General features: G+C 40.2%; 1 protein-coding gene across 1 annotated transcript in view; it reads left to right on the top strand.

Annotated features, from left to right (window-relative positions):
• The window catches only part of TMTC1 (transmembrane and tetratricopeptide repeat containing 1), a gene marked incomplete at its 5' end in the record, with an annotated part of 261806 nt that overhangs the window by 164353 nt on the left and 77923 nt on the right, over positions 1–19530 (top strand). The window contains one exon of the mRNA XM_006769654.2: positions 12687–12808. Within this exon, the coding sequence (XP_006769717.2) occupies positions 12687–12808 (122 nt within the window). The remainder of the gene's footprint in view (positions 1–12686; positions 12809–19530) is intronic.

Genomic DNA, 19530 nt, shown 5'->3' with positions numbered 1-19530 from the left:
TTCTTGATCTAGAATTCCATGGCATTACTGTTTCATCTCCATTTCTCCAGCTAGAGCTTGTTGCAAGACTTGGGACCCTAAGCAGTGGGCTCTCTCTCTCTCTTTCTTCCACCCTTAGCTCTGGACAGGTACCAGGCACAAGATTGCCCTTCTGCTGACATTTTCCCTCCTTGGTTCTGACAGGTATCCTGTCTAATGCACCACTAACCTTCCTCTGGACAGGAACTCCCCTGAATCCAGTGGTGTTTCATGGGAGTCCTCCCCTCTAACCACTTTTACTTTTGAATCCACCAAGCCAGCTTTGATGTCAACATATATCTCTTAAAACACCATTATTTTGGTTTTCTAAATCCACCCTCTTGAGTGAATGCCTTGTATATGTATGTGTGTGTGTGTGTGTGTGTGTGTGTGTAAAATATATGTATATATAATGTATATTAAATATATGAATATAACAAATATTTTACAAGATTAAATTATCATAGTGTCACATTTCTAAGATTTATGTATATATAGTTCTCATGAGGGACATACAGGGAGAAACTGAATTGTCTGGCATCAGGGCAAGGGCAGAGAGGGGGGCAATTTCCTCCTACACAGAAGAGCTGGCAGACAAGTCCTATGTCTGAGTCTCCATCAGCCTGGGTCACACTGTTTGCTCAGCCCTACTGACTCCCTTAGGCCCCTCACCACCCAATTTGTGGACCTATGCATGCTGTTTCCAGTGGCTTTTCCATACCACTGACCTGTCTTGGCTCATGCTTCAGACTTTCCTAAAATCTCTCAAACAAGCAGCATCTGGCCTCCACGTGCCCTGTACCTCTCACTAAGTGGCCCCAGGCCAGGTACCTGCAACAGCCAACCTTGGTTGACAGCTTGGCTTCTCCTAGGCACCTCCAAGCCCAGCACATATAGCAACTATCTGCAGATTACTGTGTAGCTCATGCCAGGAGGTAGAACACAGGTGGTGGCTGACCTTGTCCTGCACCTCCTTGGAGGCCCCAGAGCCATTGCACATAGTGGATACCTTCACACCATGTCAAAGCACCACCCAATAACCTCCACAACTGATACAATCAAAGGACAGACTCAGCAGGCACCAGAGCCTTGCTGAAGTAAGTCCTGCTCGATGGGGTGGCCTGCCTCTGCACAGATGATCCTCCACAATGGTCACAGCCAATCCTTGCAGCCACTTAACCTGGGGGGTAAATTCCTCCAATCGACTTGCCAACAGTAATCAAGGCTTAGCTGCAACAGGAGGGTGTACCAACCCACCCTGGGGATGGGGGCTACCTGAAGTGCTCAGCTCAGGTGAACAGGGAGTCTGTACCAATAGATTCTATAGGACATCTACTATATTGGGCCACTCTACCAAGCCTGGGAGACATAGTAGCTCTACCTAATACATAGAAACAAACACAGGTAGGCTGCCAAAATAGGGAGACAAAGAAACATGTCCCAAATGAAAGAACAGAACAAAACTCCAGAAAAATAAATAAACAAAATGGAGACAGGCAATCCACCAGATGAAGAGTTCAAAACACTGGTTATAAGGATGCTCAATGAACTTAGAACTTCAGCATAAAAAAGGACATGAAACCTATAAAAAAAAAGAACCACTTAGAAATGAAGGATACACTAATTGAAATGAAGAATACATAACAAGGAATCAACAGTGGAGCAGATGAAGGGGAGGGTCAAATCAGATATTTGGAAGATAAGGAAGCAAAAAATCCAGTTAGGACAGCAAAAAGAAAAATGAATCCAAGAAATGTTGTTAGTGTAAGAAGCTTCTGGGATAACTTCAAGTGTAGCAACATTCATATCATGTAAGTGCTTAAAGGAGACGAGATAGAGCAGGAAATTGAAAATCTATTTGAATAACGACAGAAAACTTCCCTAACTTGGTGAAGGAAGTAGACATACAAGTCCAAGAAACAAAGAGAGAATGGCAAAGATTAAAGACAAAGAGAGAATTCTAAAAGCAGCAAGAGAAAAGCAGTTATGGGAGCTCCTACAAGGGAGGATTGTAAGCTGATTTCTCAACAGAAAGTTTGCAGGCTATTAGGGATTGGCAAGAAACATTCAGAGTGATGAAAAGCAAGGACCTACAACCAAGATTATTCTACCCAGCAAAGCTATCATTTAGAATCAAAGGATAGATAAAGAGCTTCCCAGATAAGAAAAAGCTAAAGGAGTTCATGACCACCAAATCAATATTATATGAAATGTTCAAGGATCTTCTATAAGAAGAAGGGTGTGAACAATCAATTGGCAATAAGTACATATTTATCAAAAATTGAATCTAAAAAAACAAGCATAATAGAAACAGACACATAGATACAGAGAACATTTTTATGGTTGCCAGATGGGAGGTGGGTGGGTGAAAAAGTTGAAAGGATTAAAAAATACAAATTGATAGTTACAGAATAGGCATAGGCATACAAAGTATAGCATAGGGAATATAGTCAATAATATTCTAGTAACTATGTATGGTTTCAGATGGGTATGAGATGTATTGGAATGCTCACTTAGTAAGTTATATAACATCTAATTACTGGGGTGTATACCCGATTCTAATATAATATTGTATGTCAACTGTAATTGAACAATGAAAAAATGTAATTGAAAAATTTAAAAAACAACAACAGTTCAGCCCTAGCCGGTTTGGCTCAGTGGTTGGAGTGTCAACCTGTGACTAAAGGGTCCTGGGTTTGGTTCTGGTCAAGGGCACTTACCCCGATTCTAATATAATATTGTATGTCAACTGTAGTTGAACAATGAAAAAATAATTTAAAAAGCAACAACAGTTCAGCCCTAGCTGGTTTGGCTCAGTGGTTGGAGTGTCAACCTGTGACTAAAGGGTCCTGGGTTTGGTTCTGGTCAAGGGCACTTACCTCGGTTGTGGGCTCAATCCCTGGCCCCCATCAGGGCATGTACAGAAGGCAACCAATCCATGTGTCTCTCTCACATCAATGTTTCTCTCTGTGTGTCACTCCCCATCCCTTTCAATCTGTCAATGGAAAAAATATCCTTGGGTGAGGATTAACAAAAAAAAACCCAAACACACAAAAAACAATTCATAGATAAACAATTAATATTAGAAATGAAAACTTAGACATGCTATATGAAAATTTAGAACTATCTCTGCCCCATTTAGCTATCAACTTAGCTTATTCATTGTACCTCTGTGGTAACTAGAATGTGAATGTTCTTTTATTTTCCTTTTTTAAAAAGGCAGTTTCTTCACAGTATTTAATTTTTTGCATCAAGAATAATCATTATCCTCCTCTCAAGACTTCTCAAATATAATTTTGATCAACGATTCAATAACTAAGATTGGTCAAATAAATTACTATATCTTGCCCTGTTCTGGGTTGTGGACGTGGATATGTCCATTCTTCCAGAGGCTGGTTGTCAGAATGAGTGCATGGACCATCTAAAACCACTTGTGCAAATAGAACACTTGAAAAGGAATATATATTAGTATGTGCCACACACTTTGCTGATCCCTGTAGACTATAGGATATTTGAGTCTACATTTATCTGCCAAAGTGAATCAATGGTACCCTCTGTCACAAGCTTAGGGGGTGATTTCCTAGACTATCACAGCAATGCCTTGCTTGGCAACCTCCAAATTACTGGGTCTTATTTGCTGTCAGTGTGTTTCTGTGACAAAACCAGAAGGCAGTGAAGGGCTAAAATACCGCCCTCCAGTACACACACACACACTTGACATTAGCTTTAAGTTCCAAAGCCACGTGGACTGTGGAAGAAGGACTGCCTTTAGAATTATTCAGATCTCAGTTTGCACCCCCTGCTTCTCACTAATTGGATCAATTTAGGTAAGTATCTTAAGCCCTCAGATCCTCTATTTCCTCATCTATAAAATTGGGGATAATTACCTAGTTTGTAATGTTATCATGAAATTCCATTGGGACAATTTAAGTCAGATATGTGGGATATGGTATGACCATAGGAGATATTTATTTTTCCCTTACCCTCTATCATTGCCACTTAAGAGGTGGCTTTTATTGTTCTCTCTGCATGCCTCCCTCCCATTGGTACACATAAAATAATTTATAAGGTGAACACTGCTTTAGTAGAGATCTTGTCTCTCCCCTTTCCTTTATCTGTCTCATCTTCCTCACTCTTTTTGGTCAATTCATAGCTTTTGGTACCTTTTCCATTTATGTTCAGCATCACAGATAGAGATAATGAAAGCTGATTTCTCTGACTTCTCTCATTTCTTCAGAAATTCCTGTAGTAGTTTCATTTCTAATCGGAAATATGTTTCTTGAACAACATTTTTAAAATGTATTTAATTTTCGTAACTCCTTACGAGGGCTCAATTTACCTAAGCATATAGAATTGTTGCTATAGATTGATATTTGCCAGTTATATCACTTCCAGAGAGTCTTTAAAAAGATTTTTGCTTTAATTTTTCTTTAAACATTTGAAGCACACCTGAGTAGAATGTAACCTACATTTCCAAATGAAGTTAGGAGTTAGTCTATTCTCAGTTAGAGTAAAGCATTCTGAGAGCTCTACTCTGCCACCTGATTTAACCCTGAAACCTAACTGTGCTCTTGTGAGATAAGAAATTTCAATCTCAGGAACTGGTGTTGGCAAGAAGATTCAGACTGCTGATTAAAAGCAAGTCAAACAAAAAACCCTCTGCAAAAAAAATGCAGTCCAGAAATTGAGACTGCCCATTTAGGAATGCTCTGATTTTAATCTGCCTTGGGCTCTGTGTTCATGAGTGCATCTGGTAGTTCTTCTTGGTGAAGAAAGTTTGGCATGGGGGAGCGCCATGTTTGGATTGGCTCAGAGAAGACACGGAGTGTACGAATCTGCTTGTGTCTCTGAGGAGGTATAATTTCTTCATTCATTTCCCCTTTTAAAATTCTTCTCCCCATGCATTTCTCAGTAAATGTTAGAGCACATGAAAGCGAGGAAATGATATCACCAGCTTGAGCCAAGTAGAGTGTAGGTTGGCAGCTATGCTGTTGAGATCTTGAACCTGGGCCATTTTCTGTCCCAGCTCAGCCTGTCCCATTGCTTTCAGACTAGGGAGAGAAGAGTTGTAGGTGGTACCTTTCCATGCTTTCATGTGAGATGTGAATTGTGTGCATGTACTGGGAGGACTGTCCTTCAGCCTCTTGTAGTGCAGCATTGTGTTCAGTGGGACTCACTCGGGGCCCCAGTTGAATATATAATCACCAAGGGATTTGGCAACAGTGACTGAGGCTCAGAGAATCAGCTTCCAATTTTTCTTATTCTTTCTACCCTTAAGACTGCCTCCAAATTCCTCTTGCTTACTCGTTGCCATTATGGAGTTCAGATACTAGATCTTGTTTGAATCATAAGAAGTAGTCTGTTGCCTTTGATACACAACAGCAGTAAAAGTTCAAGACTTTCTCTTCTCCACCTATTGAGAGATTGGTCTCAATCTCATTTGCCAGATAAAAAGCTCTCTCAGATTGGCATTTGTTTTTACTGGTTTTATATAACATTAAAATTTTTCTATAACCACAATGGCCTTAAAAGGAGGGTTCACCCAAGGGCTGAAAGAGAATGGAAACACAATATAAGGATGGGACCATGTCAGGAGTGGGCTGGAGCTAGCTCATATCAGCTCACAAGAGCCAGAGTTCTGTTCCTTCTTTGGAGTTCACATCTCTGCTTCCATGCCCAGGCTCTTTCACTTTGAGCTGACCTATCAGTCACAGTCCTGACAGGAAACATGGAGCAGCCAACAGGGTGGTTGAAGATTTTATGAAGGAACCATGCGCAGTTATGTGGGCAAGGTTAGTGGAGCCAATAGGCAAAGTGACACCTACCAGATGGCCTGACAAGGCAAAGGAAGGGACTGTCACCAGCACCAGGTGAGAGCTGTCACCATGGAAAAGAGCCCCAAAGAGGAGCTGTGCCTATAGTCAACGGGAAGTCAAAGGAAAACACAGACAAGAGTGAAGATCAAGTAGATAAGAGGGTAGCCCAGAGGGAATGAGTTCAAGGTATGTTTGTACACAGCTCAGACAGAAGCCTATTGCCCCAAACAGCCAAGCTCCTTCTGTCCTTTCTCTAGCCTGGGCTGTTTCCATTCTGGCCTTAAAAGCATGTTTTTTGGCTTTTGAGTTAATGTTTTGAGACCAGTTCTCCATCCACTTGATGCAGTCTGTCTTAGCCTATCAGGGCTTTTGCAGATTCAAAGTTCATGCCGTTGGAATAAACCTGAGCCTCTGATTTGCTCAAATGGGGACTCAAGCTGCATTTCCTATGGAAAATAATAGGAGTGTTGGGCCACCTAAAATTTTTTAAAACAGCACAGTGAGAACCCAGGTCCCCAAGTTTTGCAAGAAGGAAACCAAGGCCTCTGCAGCCTTGAAGAATATTGCTCATGGACATAATGTAATAACCCTCTGGCATTTTTGCTGATTGCAGTTACAGCTATTTGTGAAGGACCCAAAGGCCTGACATATTAAAATTTACAACAGGGATAATATCTCCACAGAGTTGTAGTGAAGATTAAATTGGAATTCATTTAAACTTGCACAAACTGCAGGGTTGCAATTTGGGAGTCCCTTAGCCAGAGAATGAGGCTAACTCACTGCCCAGCTCAATAACTGGAATTCAGATCAAGCCCCTCATAAGAAATGAGACAGTTCTATGCAGTCAAATAAATCAACAGGGGATTCCAGTTGATTAAATAAATAACCTGTCTTTCTCAATTAAAAATAACTTCCATCAAATAATAACAGTAATAAATTATGGAATATTTTAATAACTTGTAATACTCAAAATATTAAAATTGAATTTCAATAAGATGAAGTATATCAGTTTTCCTGAGCACAAAAGTCAAACAATCATGAAAGACCTAGATATAGTTAAGTAGCAATTAGTGGAATTAGAGAAGGGCATAAGATATGCATATGTCCTGATTAAAAATACCTCTGTATTGGGGGCAACTTGCCAGACCCTTATAAGAGACTCATGGATGCACAAAGACCAAGGGCTTTCCACTCCAAATTAATGTTGCAAATATTGTGTTCCCGAGGGGAACCAAAAGTAAAACTTTCCTTAGTGGCAAGTCCCTGAATTGACTGTTGGGATGCTTGACAAGCCCACTGATTTACATGCAACTTTCATCACTGATCTTTATTTGTTGAATGTTGATTATCTAGGTGCCAGGTAGAGGCACGGATACAGGGAAGACTGACAGCTGTCAGTAGGGAGGAGGGTTCAGGGACTGGATGAAAGAAGGTGAAGGGATTAAGCACACACACACACACACACACACACACACACATCTCACACAGACACAGACAACAGTGTGGTGATAGCCAAATGGAAAGGGGGGTGAGCGGAGGGGCATAAATAGGGATGAAAAACAACTTTGCTTGGAGGTGATGGTATACAATGCTGTGTGCAGATGATGTTTTGTTGAGTTGTACACTTGAAACCTGTATGATTTTGTGAACCACAGTTATCCCAATAAATGTAATCTAAGTAAATAAAGTTTAGGGGACTGACATATTGCTGCAAGCTTTTTATATTTCCAATTTATGAACATTAAAACATTTATTAAATAATTTTAGTTTATAACTAAAATGAAAAATTCACATGAAATGGTGACTGTCACGGAGGAATCCAGTCTATTGGAGGAAGTAGACCCATAAACAGATACAGAAAGGTGGGCCTAGTAAGTGTTCAGCCGTGCAAGTTGTCAGCTAGACAAGTGCCTTCTCCCAGGGTGGAGAGCTTTAGTCATCAGCTTCCCTGAAGAATGATAAATAGGATGCAGACAGCTAGGGCCCAGCACTGCCAAATAGACCCTTAGGATTGAAATATAGCTGTGCTCTATGTTGAACTGAGAACATGCGCACACCCTGAATGCACTGTACCATTGATCTGAAACGTGTTCAAAGGTGAGAGAAAATACAATAGTAGTGATGATGATAATATTTACTGTAATAGGGCCTTTCTCTGGCTCTGTGAAAGGAAACAGCCTGCAATGGATGTTGCCTTTGTTGAATGGGACAGGGAGGAAGTCTTCTCATGAGCACACACCCACATGCTGCTGGCCGCAGTGCACGTGAGTGTGTGTGTGTGTGTGTGTGTGTGTGTGTGTGTGTGTCCCCTCACCTGTTGTGTGTGTGTGTGTGTGTGTGTGTGTCCTCATCCGTGACCAGTGCTTTGAAATGTGAACAGAGTAAGAAGGACAGGGGATAATCCACAAGCTACCAGCCTAGACTTGGATTCTGCAGCTGGATTTTTTGGAGGTAATTGCTGGTTCTGAGAATACCGTGAGCTGTGTGTTCAGATACGTGTGGCTGTGCCGAAAGTGGCTGAGCGACTCTCTGAGCATCTTGAGAAGGCTGTTAAGAGATTACCACCTCTTTACAGCTCAGGAGGCTGCTTCTTTGTATTTTTCTAAGCCAAGCAAGGAAATCATAGTGAATCTCTCACACATTTTCCCTATAAATACAAAAGGTATCAATGTCCTTGCTCTTGTTTGATCATCAAAGTAAAGCTCAGGGAAGTAAATTAATTTGTTTGAAGTTGCATAGTTAATCAGAAAATAACATGTATTATTAATTGCCCTATAATTCGCTCTTTGGATTCTCATGTCTTTTCACCCCCAGTGTAATTTAGATAAGTATATTTCCATTTGCCTCTTTTCCCATAAATAAATGTACTTTTGTGTACTTTGGAAAATGCCACAGATTTTCCCTTTTTTCCTCACTCATAATTTGTTTGCATTCCATCTGACTCTATTAGACTGAAATAAGCTATAAATTATTTAGGAAATTTTGTCACATCTGTGATCCGCAGGATATAAACTTGGATTCCCTCCCAGTCTTTCTCATCCTAGGAAATTCAGCCATGTCCATGACATATTTTTTCCCTAACTTTATGCTTGGTTGATTGGCTCAAAGCTTAAAGAATTATGTTCCTAAATTTTCTATTCCTCTTGACCTAAAGAGGAAGACAAAGAATATAATGATCAATTTAATTTGAGAATAATTAATTTTTTTTCAAAATAAAATACAATTTCATTGATTTTGGGCACAGTGCCACTGTCTTCAATTGAATACTTTGAAAACAAAGAAAAACACTGTAAGATCAGTCCCTCTGGGAGCAGTATGAAGTGGTGGCCTCTAAATCCACAACTCACAAGGCCAATCATGTGGGCCCTTGTGATGATCTAGCTAGCCCCACTGAACCCTGAGCCTCACTTGTCTCATTTGATGCTTGTGGCATGGGAGAGGGAATGAGGTGCCCGCTCAAGTTGACTGATGGTGTATTGATGGCAGGACCACAACTTGAATCTGGACATCATCTCCTGGACACTGACTTGCTCTTCTTTCTATGTATGTTGGACACTTTAGTAGTTCCCTGTTGGCTCTAAATAAAGGTCAGCTCCACACCGGGCATACAAGATCCTCATGATTTGCCAACCACCAACATGTATAGTCTTAGTCCATGCTTTGTACATTCTGTATTTGCTCCCTGGAATTAGATTAGCTGTGACCCCCTCCCCACAAGCACCACCAAATTTGTCTTGTAGGCATTCATTCATTTTTCAAACCCAGATTGTCACCTCCACCAGGAGGTCCTCTTCACCCTCTTCTCTTCTCACACCCCATTTTCTCTCTTGCCTGGTATATTTATTCACTTACTGGTTTATTCAGCAGGTATTTCTGAGGACCTACTAAGTGTCAGGTACTGAGCTAAACAGAAGTTATATACCCATGAGCACACCTGACCAGCTCCCTGCCCTCATAGAGCTTGCAGTCTAGTGGAGATATTAAAGACAGTAAACACACAGATAGATACTTACAATTGGAATGATTGCCACAAAGGAAATAAAAACTGTGCTTGGGGTCTGAGAATCCTTCTCCATGTCCCCAGCAGCAGTGAGTATCTGGGGATCCTACCCACTCCAGGGGCTCAGTGACAGAGGAGGGAGGCTGCAAGGAGCTGGGCTTCTGTTAACACCCGATGCCCACCTCCTCCCCACTGGCTGCTGAAGCACTCAGTGTTCTGTTGAGTGAAGGGCATAAACATATGGCCATGATAGTGAGGAAGGTGACCTGTGGTCAGGCAAGAAGGTGTGATATTGTGGGGATCAAGGTGATGCCTCTTTCATATCCCTAGTTAAGGCTGTTCTCTAATAACTGTGATGAGGGACAGGGAGACACCTCCTTGGTTTAAACACTGGCTAGTGACATGGTGAATAGCCCAGTTGGAGGTCTATTTATACCCTTATTCTTTTTAATTCTATAGGATTAATAAGTTGGAAGTATTAAAATCTCTTTAGAAATTTCTGTAGGAAGATAGATGAACATTTTCATAAAGAGCAACTCAGTTTTTGAAAGATTTGAAAGAAGTATTCAACTATCTTTAAAAATAAAAGTACACCAATAGAACACACCAACCTCTTACTTAAAAATAGACACAGAGTTTATGCGGAATACTCGACAAGACACTAATTCTCTAAAATTTATCTATCTAATATATATATTATATACAAAATTTTTTAATTTACTTACAGTTTGAATTCAATGTTATTTTGTATTAGCTTTAGGTGTACAGCATAGTAGTTAAACAATCATGTATTTTACAAAGCGTTTCCCCCTATATTTCCAGTACCCACCTGGCATCATGCATAGTTATTACAATATTGTTGACTATATTCCCTATGTTGTACTTTATAGCCCCATGGATATTTTGTAACTACCAATTTGTACTTCTTTATCTGGGATTTATTTTTAATTTTAGCAAGAAATAGTTGCTTATGATGTCACAGGATTTTTATGAAGGTATTTATTCTTTTTAAAATTATATAAACTTTTAAGTTCTTCAACTGAAATGTATTTTGTAAACTCCAAGTATAATTTAAATTACAAAGATAGCATGCAGCTTTTCAATGTAATGAACTTGCCACTTTTCTCACCCGTTTTTTTAATTCATTTTAGTGGGACATAGAATATATAACATTAGTGCATTCATTTGAGTTGAAATCTTGTTATGCAAGCTTTTTTTCTTCTTTTTCTTTCATCTATTAATTCTATAGTGTGGTTTCTTTAGGTAAAAAATTAGATCACTACTTACAGATTGTCCACCATTAAGGGAAATTGTCCAAATCACATTTGTTCATATGGACTTGCTGTCAGAAATTTTAATACTCTGTGTTGTGGTAAAAATAACAAAGATTTTAATAAAATCCAGATGACAAATATCTCAAGACTGGAGGCCTGGTGCACGGATTCGTTCACCAGTGGGGTCCCTCAGCCTGGCCTGAGCCCTCTTGCAATCAGGGGCCCCTCGGAAACTGGCAGTCCAACATCTCCTGAGGGCTGCTCTACTCCCACTCATCCCAGCCCTGCTGCACTTGCCACTCCACCACTCAGGCATGCAGGAGGAGTGTCCGAGGGAGAGGCTACACCACTGCAGCTGCGCTCGCCAGCCATCAGCCAGGTGTCTGGCGCCCATCTGTCAGCTGAGCAGCACTCCTGCTGTGGGAGCACACTGATCACCAGCAGGTAGCTCCTGCATTGAGCATCTGCACCCTGGTGGTCAGTGCATGTCATAACTACCAGCCAGTTGTACAGCCACCTGGTCATCTGGTGGCTTAGGCTTCTATATATATATAGATGCTTAAAGTCTTTTATTTTGTATACTTAAAGTAGTTTGTATTATGGATTCTTATTTATATGTTTGAGACTTTTATTTAGTCTTCTACAATTATTAAAAGTAATAGACTATTTAAAATATTTGTGAGGAACATTTAAAACTGTAATATGGAAAGTTCTACTTTATTTTCTTAAACTTTTTTTAAAAGGAAAAACAAACGCAATCCAGTACATTAAGATTTGTTGTAAATAGGCTTCTCTTCAAATGTTTTCATGCCACATACACTCATGGAAATACAAGCTACTTTTTACAGTGTACTTATTATTAGTTAGAAACCAAACTATAAGTGAACTATAATGACAGGAAAACCTTTATGAATTATTATGTACAATATTAGAGAAAGGTGCTTTGTCAATGTAATGAGTTATTATTGTATGGGTTTTGATTCCAGAAAATTTCATGGACTAAATACTTGCTTACTGGCTTTATTTGAGAGGTGCTAAAAACTCCTCAGCTCAAATGATCTCCCTCATTGGTACCAAACATTACCATTTGCATTTAATTTTCCTTATGCTAGCTCTGCTTCTCCTGGTGGGATTTATGTGTGGCCTTTTTTTTTTATGAATTCTATTTCTGAGAGGACAGTAGTTCCACATGATACCTCAGTGAGCTGGAGTATATCAGTTTTGCTCCCTGGGAATGAGTTTCCCCAGTGAAGAAGGAGGGCAGAGATTCTGAAAGGGGACAGAACCAAGAAACAAGGTTGCTGTAGGCCTCACAGAACAAGTAATGGTCATGGATTGCATTATGCAAATAGCAGCTGTTTCTGGGTGGCAAATGTTTGTTGGGTATGTATGAACACCTCCGGCATGGTGTTAGCCTCAGGGCTTTTCTGGTGAATTCAGCACACTGATCAAAAGGTTTTCACTGGTCTAATCTATTCATTCCTTCAATGAGAACTTGAAAGTGAAAAAGATGGTTAAATGCCCAATGAAGTGGAATTAACCTGAAATTAATTTGTCCTTCACTATTGTGTATTTCAGAGATTGGAGCACAAGGAAGTTTTGGTGGGCTTGTTGTTCCTGGTTTTCCCGTTCATCCCAGCCAGTAATCTCTTCTTCAGGGTGGGTTTTGTGGTGGCCGAGAGAGTCCTTTACATGCCCAGGTAATTACTACTCATGATTTCGTCTTTATGGGGCCTGCCCTCTGTCACCAACACCAATAGCTCCAGAGAGACTGTCCTATAGGGTATAACAAATAGATTCTTGTGGAGCTAAGATGCTTATTACCTAAGCTTCAAAACCAGCCACAGGGCATGTTGGATGAGCTCACTTTGCACCCATTCACTCTAGTTGGCAGTGGCTTCCCTCCAGCTGGAAGCTTGACAGTTAAATGGGAAATAGTGACTGGAGTGTATTCAGGTTTTTAGCAGCAATCATTTACCAATACATTCTTTTCCAAATATCTATGTTTTATTAAGCATTATTATAGTAATTTTGTAGTAATATTTTTATGTGTTTAAAATTATTAATTATGTTAAATAACATGATTGTATTTGAATTCTGTCTTCTTTCTTTCTCTGTCTCTTTTTTCTTTGGCTTTTCATTAAAAAATAGAAACAATCTCAAAAAAAATTGTCCTTGAGGGAAAAAAATGGTTACAAATATAAAGGGCATTCAGACGTATGTGATTACATCACACCACTTAGCTCTGAATGTCTGGACTGTGCTGAAGCTTGTCTGTTCTCTTGTCTTATTCAAATGGCATCTTTCCAAGGCCACGTTTCTTTTCAGGTGCCTGGATGTGTCCCTGAAATGGTTCTGCCATTTATCTGTTGTGTGACTTTGAATAAAACATGATGCTTTTTAGAAGCCAAGCTTTCTAATTTTTAAAATAAGGATTTTAGTGAACTTCCTAAAATGAGTAATTTAACGATTGATATATAAGAATGAATTTTTCTAAAAGCAAGTATCATAAACCAAAATATTATAAGGACATTATTAATTTATTGATATTCAGTTAGAATTTTAAATTGATTTAAACATCAATAAGTAAGATTTAATTTTTTTATTGATACTGAATTAGAAGTTTAAATATACATAAAATTAGAAATGAATTTCAAAGCCTTTGAATTCTGCCCAAACCAAGTACCTGACAGCGTTCTTAAAGCTTTGGAGCATCTGGTTTTGACTTGGTTCAGGAGAGAGCATTCCTTAAGTTTCTTTATGTGTCTTTAGCACAATTTTGGAAGGAGGTTCTTTCTTGGTAAATACTATTCGATAAAGACAAAAATACAACACAAATATTTTGTATTCTCTATGGCCTTACAATAACAGGCTATGAGGCCTTGCCAGTAATAAGAAATATGAAGGGCTAAAGGGGACATCATTGTCTATTCTTGATATGTTTTCGCTTAGACCAGTTGAAAGTGGCTTCAGTCAGGTGTTCTCTGTAAATACCTATTAATCCGAGTGGAGTTGATATTTAGTTTTCATTTAACAGATATTCACAAAGCACCATTGCTAGGCATACTGTTCTGGAATCTGAGGCTACAAAAATAAGTGAATCTCAGTTTTTTCCCATTAATTTAATAGCTGCTTATTAATAAAAAGGCATCTTTCTCTCTAAACATTTAACAGGTCATAGTATTCTTTAAAATATTAATACTATTTTAACACCCATTGCAGCAAAACTTTTATTGAATCTTTATTATATGTCAGCACTATGCTAAGCATGTGGGTATTCGTTGTATCAGTTAATTCACGCTGTAGGCAGTGGTTGACGGCATGGCCCTGAAGCCAGAGCACCTGTGTTGGAATTCTGGCTTAAACATGAGCATGCGTTTCCTAAGCCTCCGTTTCCTTATCTGTATGCAGTGAAAGTAATAGCACCCAACTCAGTGAGATATTGTGAGCATTCAATGAGATGATCGCTCATAAAACCTAGAAAGTGTTTTGTATTGTACATGGTCAGTAAATATCAAGTATTATTATTGCATCGGTTGGGGTAGCTGACACCAGTATTCCTATTTTACAAAGAGAAAGCCTGGGTCTGAGAAGTGAAGTGACTTGCTCCGGGTGACCAGGTGACATAGCTAGTGAGTGGCAAAGCTGGGAAGCAGATCCTTGCCTACCAACATACCTCGCACCTTCCAGACTACATTGCTTCTGCAACAGTGACTTCTTAGTGTTCTGCTCAATTGAAAAGGAAGGAGGAAATGTGGATTTAGTTAAAGTACTTACAGCACAATTCCATTTGGTAATCAGGACTTGATACTTCCAAGAGTCGCGTGATCTAAACCTTCTGGGGTCTGGGTGACAAGAATTGCATGTGCAACACACATTTCTAGACCAGGTGAAAGAGAACAATTTGTGATAAACAGGAGGCTAGATTTTATTTTTTTTTGAAAGAGACCTTTAGGTAAACCTTACGAAAGTCCATAATATTGTCATCAACCATGTGTGGAATATCTTATTTAAAGCACGGGGTTCCTCTCACCCAGGTGAGTGTGTCCTCCAAACACCTGCTCTTCCTGTGCTGCTATATCTCAAGTAGATCTTTCTCTGACTTTATTTCATTTTTCTCTAAAAAAGACAAAGTGGTGTCTCTGCCCTTTTTTGTGCTAGGAATAAACTGACTTGGATTAAAATAAATGTTCGGAATATGAAGAAAACATCAATATTACCAAGAGCAAGTGCCTGCCTCTCAAAAGCAATTTGGATTCTGCTGCATTGTGCACACTTGGTGCAGAGTCATCCAAAATCAATTTCAGTAAACCAGTCTTCATTAGAAAGGCGCTGTCCTCTTCCTTTCACGTTCCTGCAGCTATGCATTACAGTGTTGGAGATGTGTCATCATTTTCCGAAGATTTCCCTTTACTGCCCAGCATCTCCTGTATTCATATCCCTTTCATCATTGTGCTCAATCAGGCCACTCCTCCTCCAGAACTCCGTGTGACAGGGAGGTGGAGGTGCTCTCCCGCCCTGTAGAGGTGGTCCTGGGGGCTGGTAAATAGGTCAGGTAACTGGGCCAGGTCTACAGCTCTGAGCATAAACATGAGAGGATTTTTGTTGTTTCTGGTTTTGGTTTTTAAAAATATATATATTTATTGATTTCAGAGAGAAAGGGAGAGGGGGAGAGAGAGAGAGAAACATCAGTGATGAGAGTCATTGATCAGCTGTCTCCTGCACTCCCCGCACTGGGGATGGAGCCCACAACCGGGTCATGTGCCCTGAATGGGAATCGAATTGTAACCTCCTGGTTTGTAGATTGACAGTCAACCTTTGAGCCATGCCAGCCACGCCAAACCTGAGAGTTTAATACAGATTTTGAAAGGCTGAAATCAGAGGAAACTCAGGAAAAATTTGTGTGTGTGAGAGAGACATTATCACTCTAATGAATCCCAATATTCTTTACAGACATCATTGTAACTAACACCAGAGGGGAGCTGCTTTCTTATGAAGATGGATGGATTCCATTGTTCCCTAAAATTGTGCAACTGAGATGGTCCTGGCTGAGTCAGAAATTAAAGCTTAGGTGGGGAAACTTCTATGCTGTGAGCTTAGAGAGTTCTAATGACTCCAATAGAGCTGTTATAAATATTGACAGTTTTCTGTGAAAATGGGGGCTTCTTCTGGAAAAGATTTTACCCTCAATGATCAGCCACCCCTTCTCAGTGGAGAATGGTTAGAGAAGTGGACAAAGAGTTGCCCAAATCTTCCTGGGAGGCCACAGAGAATTTGGCAGATACTGCTGGCACCCCTTGGAGGGTGTCAGGGCTCTGGATTATGCCTGTTGCATTTAATGAACCTACACATTGGCTTGGATGATGGTGGAGAACATGTTCCAAGACTTTTAGATACGCAAGAATCTGCTCTGCATGACCCTCTTCCCATTATTGACCTCGACAAGAAACAGCCATTTCCACATCATCAGTACCAGAACTTTCAGGAAAACATACACACAATGTGTTCAGTGGCATCCCAGAAAATATAGGTCATTATCTTTATGCTGACCTTCTGTGTTGTCTCAAAGACTTTACCAAACATTAGGAAAATGAAGTAAAGAGCTGACCCTTCTGAGGAAGGTGACCTTCCTACTCATTAAATATTTTAAGTTATTATAGAGCCCACTCTTGGCCTTAGAATCTCATTCATGAACACCACAAAAGTCACGCCCACCCTCACTGGAGACTGGGTGAGTCCCATCAGTCCCAGGGGGCCGATTTGTCCATGTTACAAGATAGGCCCAGAATGAGTCAGACCAGCAATGCTCTTTCATCTCCCATCTTTATGTCTAATAATGAGCAAGCCACGTAAACCTCACATCCCTCCATCCTAAGCTAGAGAAGATGGAAAATTCTACCTTCCTCTCACTTGCGCTTCCTTTCACTCCAAAGCTGTGGATAAAAGGAACAGAAGTAGGCTATCTGTTCAGCACTGCATGGCTTTAGGGTCAAAGCTTTACCACCACCACCAAAAAAAAAAGGGGGAATAATCCTTTCTTCTGATGATAAATGCCATTTTTGTCAATGTCCTTTTTTAATAGGCGGGAGAGTTTGGGGCTTAAATCATTCTTTCACAGGAATTTTGACCTCTTATTCTTACCTCAAGAGAAGCATACACTTTTCTGGTTACCTTTTTTTGTATTTTATAAAAACCACATTAGAATGTTTAAAAGGCCTAAAATCATTTAGAACCAATGAAGCAGAAATAGTTATTGAGAGCATTCAAATAAAGTCATAGAATGTGCTTGGATATCCATTCATATGCCAGATTAAGGGTGATTTATTCACTTTGGTGCCAAAGAGCAAATTCCTAAGCTACTTAAAACATGAATAAGTGGAGACAGGAAAAGAATAGACAGGAGTAAGTGAAGGCAGCAACAATATTGTGGATAGAACTGATCAAGAATAATTGAAACCACAGAAAATGACATGTATTTGAGGGGAAAAAAGAGAAATAACAAATTGCCCTACTCTTAGAAAGAGATGCCATTTGAATTCTATAGAACCTAAATGTATAGACAGCTCTAGCCAGTTTGCTTAGTGGATAGAGCATCCACCTGAGGACTAAAGGGTCCCGGGTTCAATTCTGATCAAGGGCAAGTACCTCGGTCGCAGGTTTGATCCCTGGCCTGGAGTAGGACATGTGTGGGAGGTAACTAATCGATGTGTCTCTCTCACATTGATGTTTCTCTCTATCTCTCCCCCTCCCTTCCACTCTTTCTAAAAATCAATGGAAAAATATCCTTAGGTGAGGATTAACAAATAAATAAAATAAATGTATGGGCAGACTAAATATGGGAAATTAGAGAAAAGATGGCTCTTGTTCATTTTCAATTTTGAGAACTATCTTCAAATCATACCTATCAATTTGAAGTGGAATTTTTAAATCTTACATAGGTTGCTACTAAAACAATACTGCAGTACCTGTTTTCACCTGGCAAAATGAGAAATGTTACCTCTGAAGAAACACTACCTCTGTTACCTGATATTGGGGACCCTTCTGATGAGACATCTATGCATTTGCTTCTTCCGAGTTGCTGGAGGAGAGTGATGATCACTTAAGAGTGAATCGAAGTTTTACCAGATACTAAAATCAGCGGAGAATTTTTTTTTTGCTAACAACTTATTTTAGCAAATCCAATAGGAAGATGACTGAACAGGGAATCAGCACAACCCTACCTGTCCCCACAACGGCCAGGCTAAGCTGCCTTTAACACAGGCAATATGAAGCCCTAGTAATATAAACAAATAAGGCCTCATGAGCTTGAGAAAGTCTCCTGTGGCCACAGAACTGGAGAGTGGCACAGAAGATGTAGTTCCAGACTCTTTATTCTCTAGTGAATTTCTTTTCCTCACTGCAAACCCCCAAATGCAAAGCCTGTACCAGAACACTTTTGTTCTGTTGCAGCTAATAGTGGCCTGGGGGCCTTAGGACATTACTCTATTTAGAGGAGTCTGGTATAGAGACATCTGTTTCTACCTGGAATACCAACTCTGTGCATTTCCTGCCTTCAGTTTCCTCATTTATGAAATGGAAGCTATGGAGGATTAAGTTTAAGTTAGATAATACAGTGGGGCCTTGACTTACGAGTTTAATTCGTTCCATGACGGAGCTCGTAACTCAAATTACTCCTATGTCAAATCAAAAAGTGAAAGAGTGAGACACGTGATGCTGGGCTGATGTTGTGGCGTTCACTGTGATGTTTGCTGCGCCAACTAGTGGTGGAGTATCTGAAGCTGGCTCGTAACCCGAATTTTAGCTCGCAACTCAAAGCAAAAAATCAGCCAAGAGACAGCTCGTATCTCGAAAAACTCGTTAGTTGGGACACTCGTAAGTCAAGGCCCCACTATATGTAAAGCCAGTACTGTCCTGGTCCCATATAAAGTACTTAGCACAGTGCCTGGCAAATAGGAAGCATTCAGCAAATATATAAACATAAGATAGCTAATTATATTTGCTTATATGTGCGACCTTTGCTGCTCCTTGTCTTCAGCCACTTGTTGGCATTGCCCTAGGGCTATTGGAATCTCAGTGCTTTTCTTTCCCGCTGCTCTGTTTCCTACACAGAGGCAGAAAACAGCAATTAAGATTTCATGAGTGGCGCAGTTGGGAAGGAAGTAGGTGAAGCTGTGTGTTAGGTGTGAGGAAGCATGGGCTCTGGAATCTGTATGAGCTCTGTGACCTCATGCAGCAGGATAGTTCGCCTTTCCCTGCTCTTTGTGAAAGCCAGAGTGAGAAGGCAGCTGCCCTTGCTGATGTGTCCGCAGGTGTCCCACCCCCATCTCGTTTCAGAACTTTGTTCACAGGTCATCTTTTCACCGAGGCCTTCCCTGAGCCCCCATATTAAATCCCAACCTCCACCCCACCTTGGACTCCCTTG

This window comes from Myotis davidii, unplaced genomic scaffold, assembly GCF_000327345.1.
Source record: "Myotis davidii unplaced genomic scaffold, ASM32734v1 scaffold163, whole genome shotgun sequence".
Lineage (NCBI taxonomy): Eukaryota > Metazoa > Chordata > Mammalia > Chiroptera > Vespertilionidae > Myotis > Myotis davidii.
This window is presented reverse-complemented; position numbering and strand designations above follow the sequence as displayed.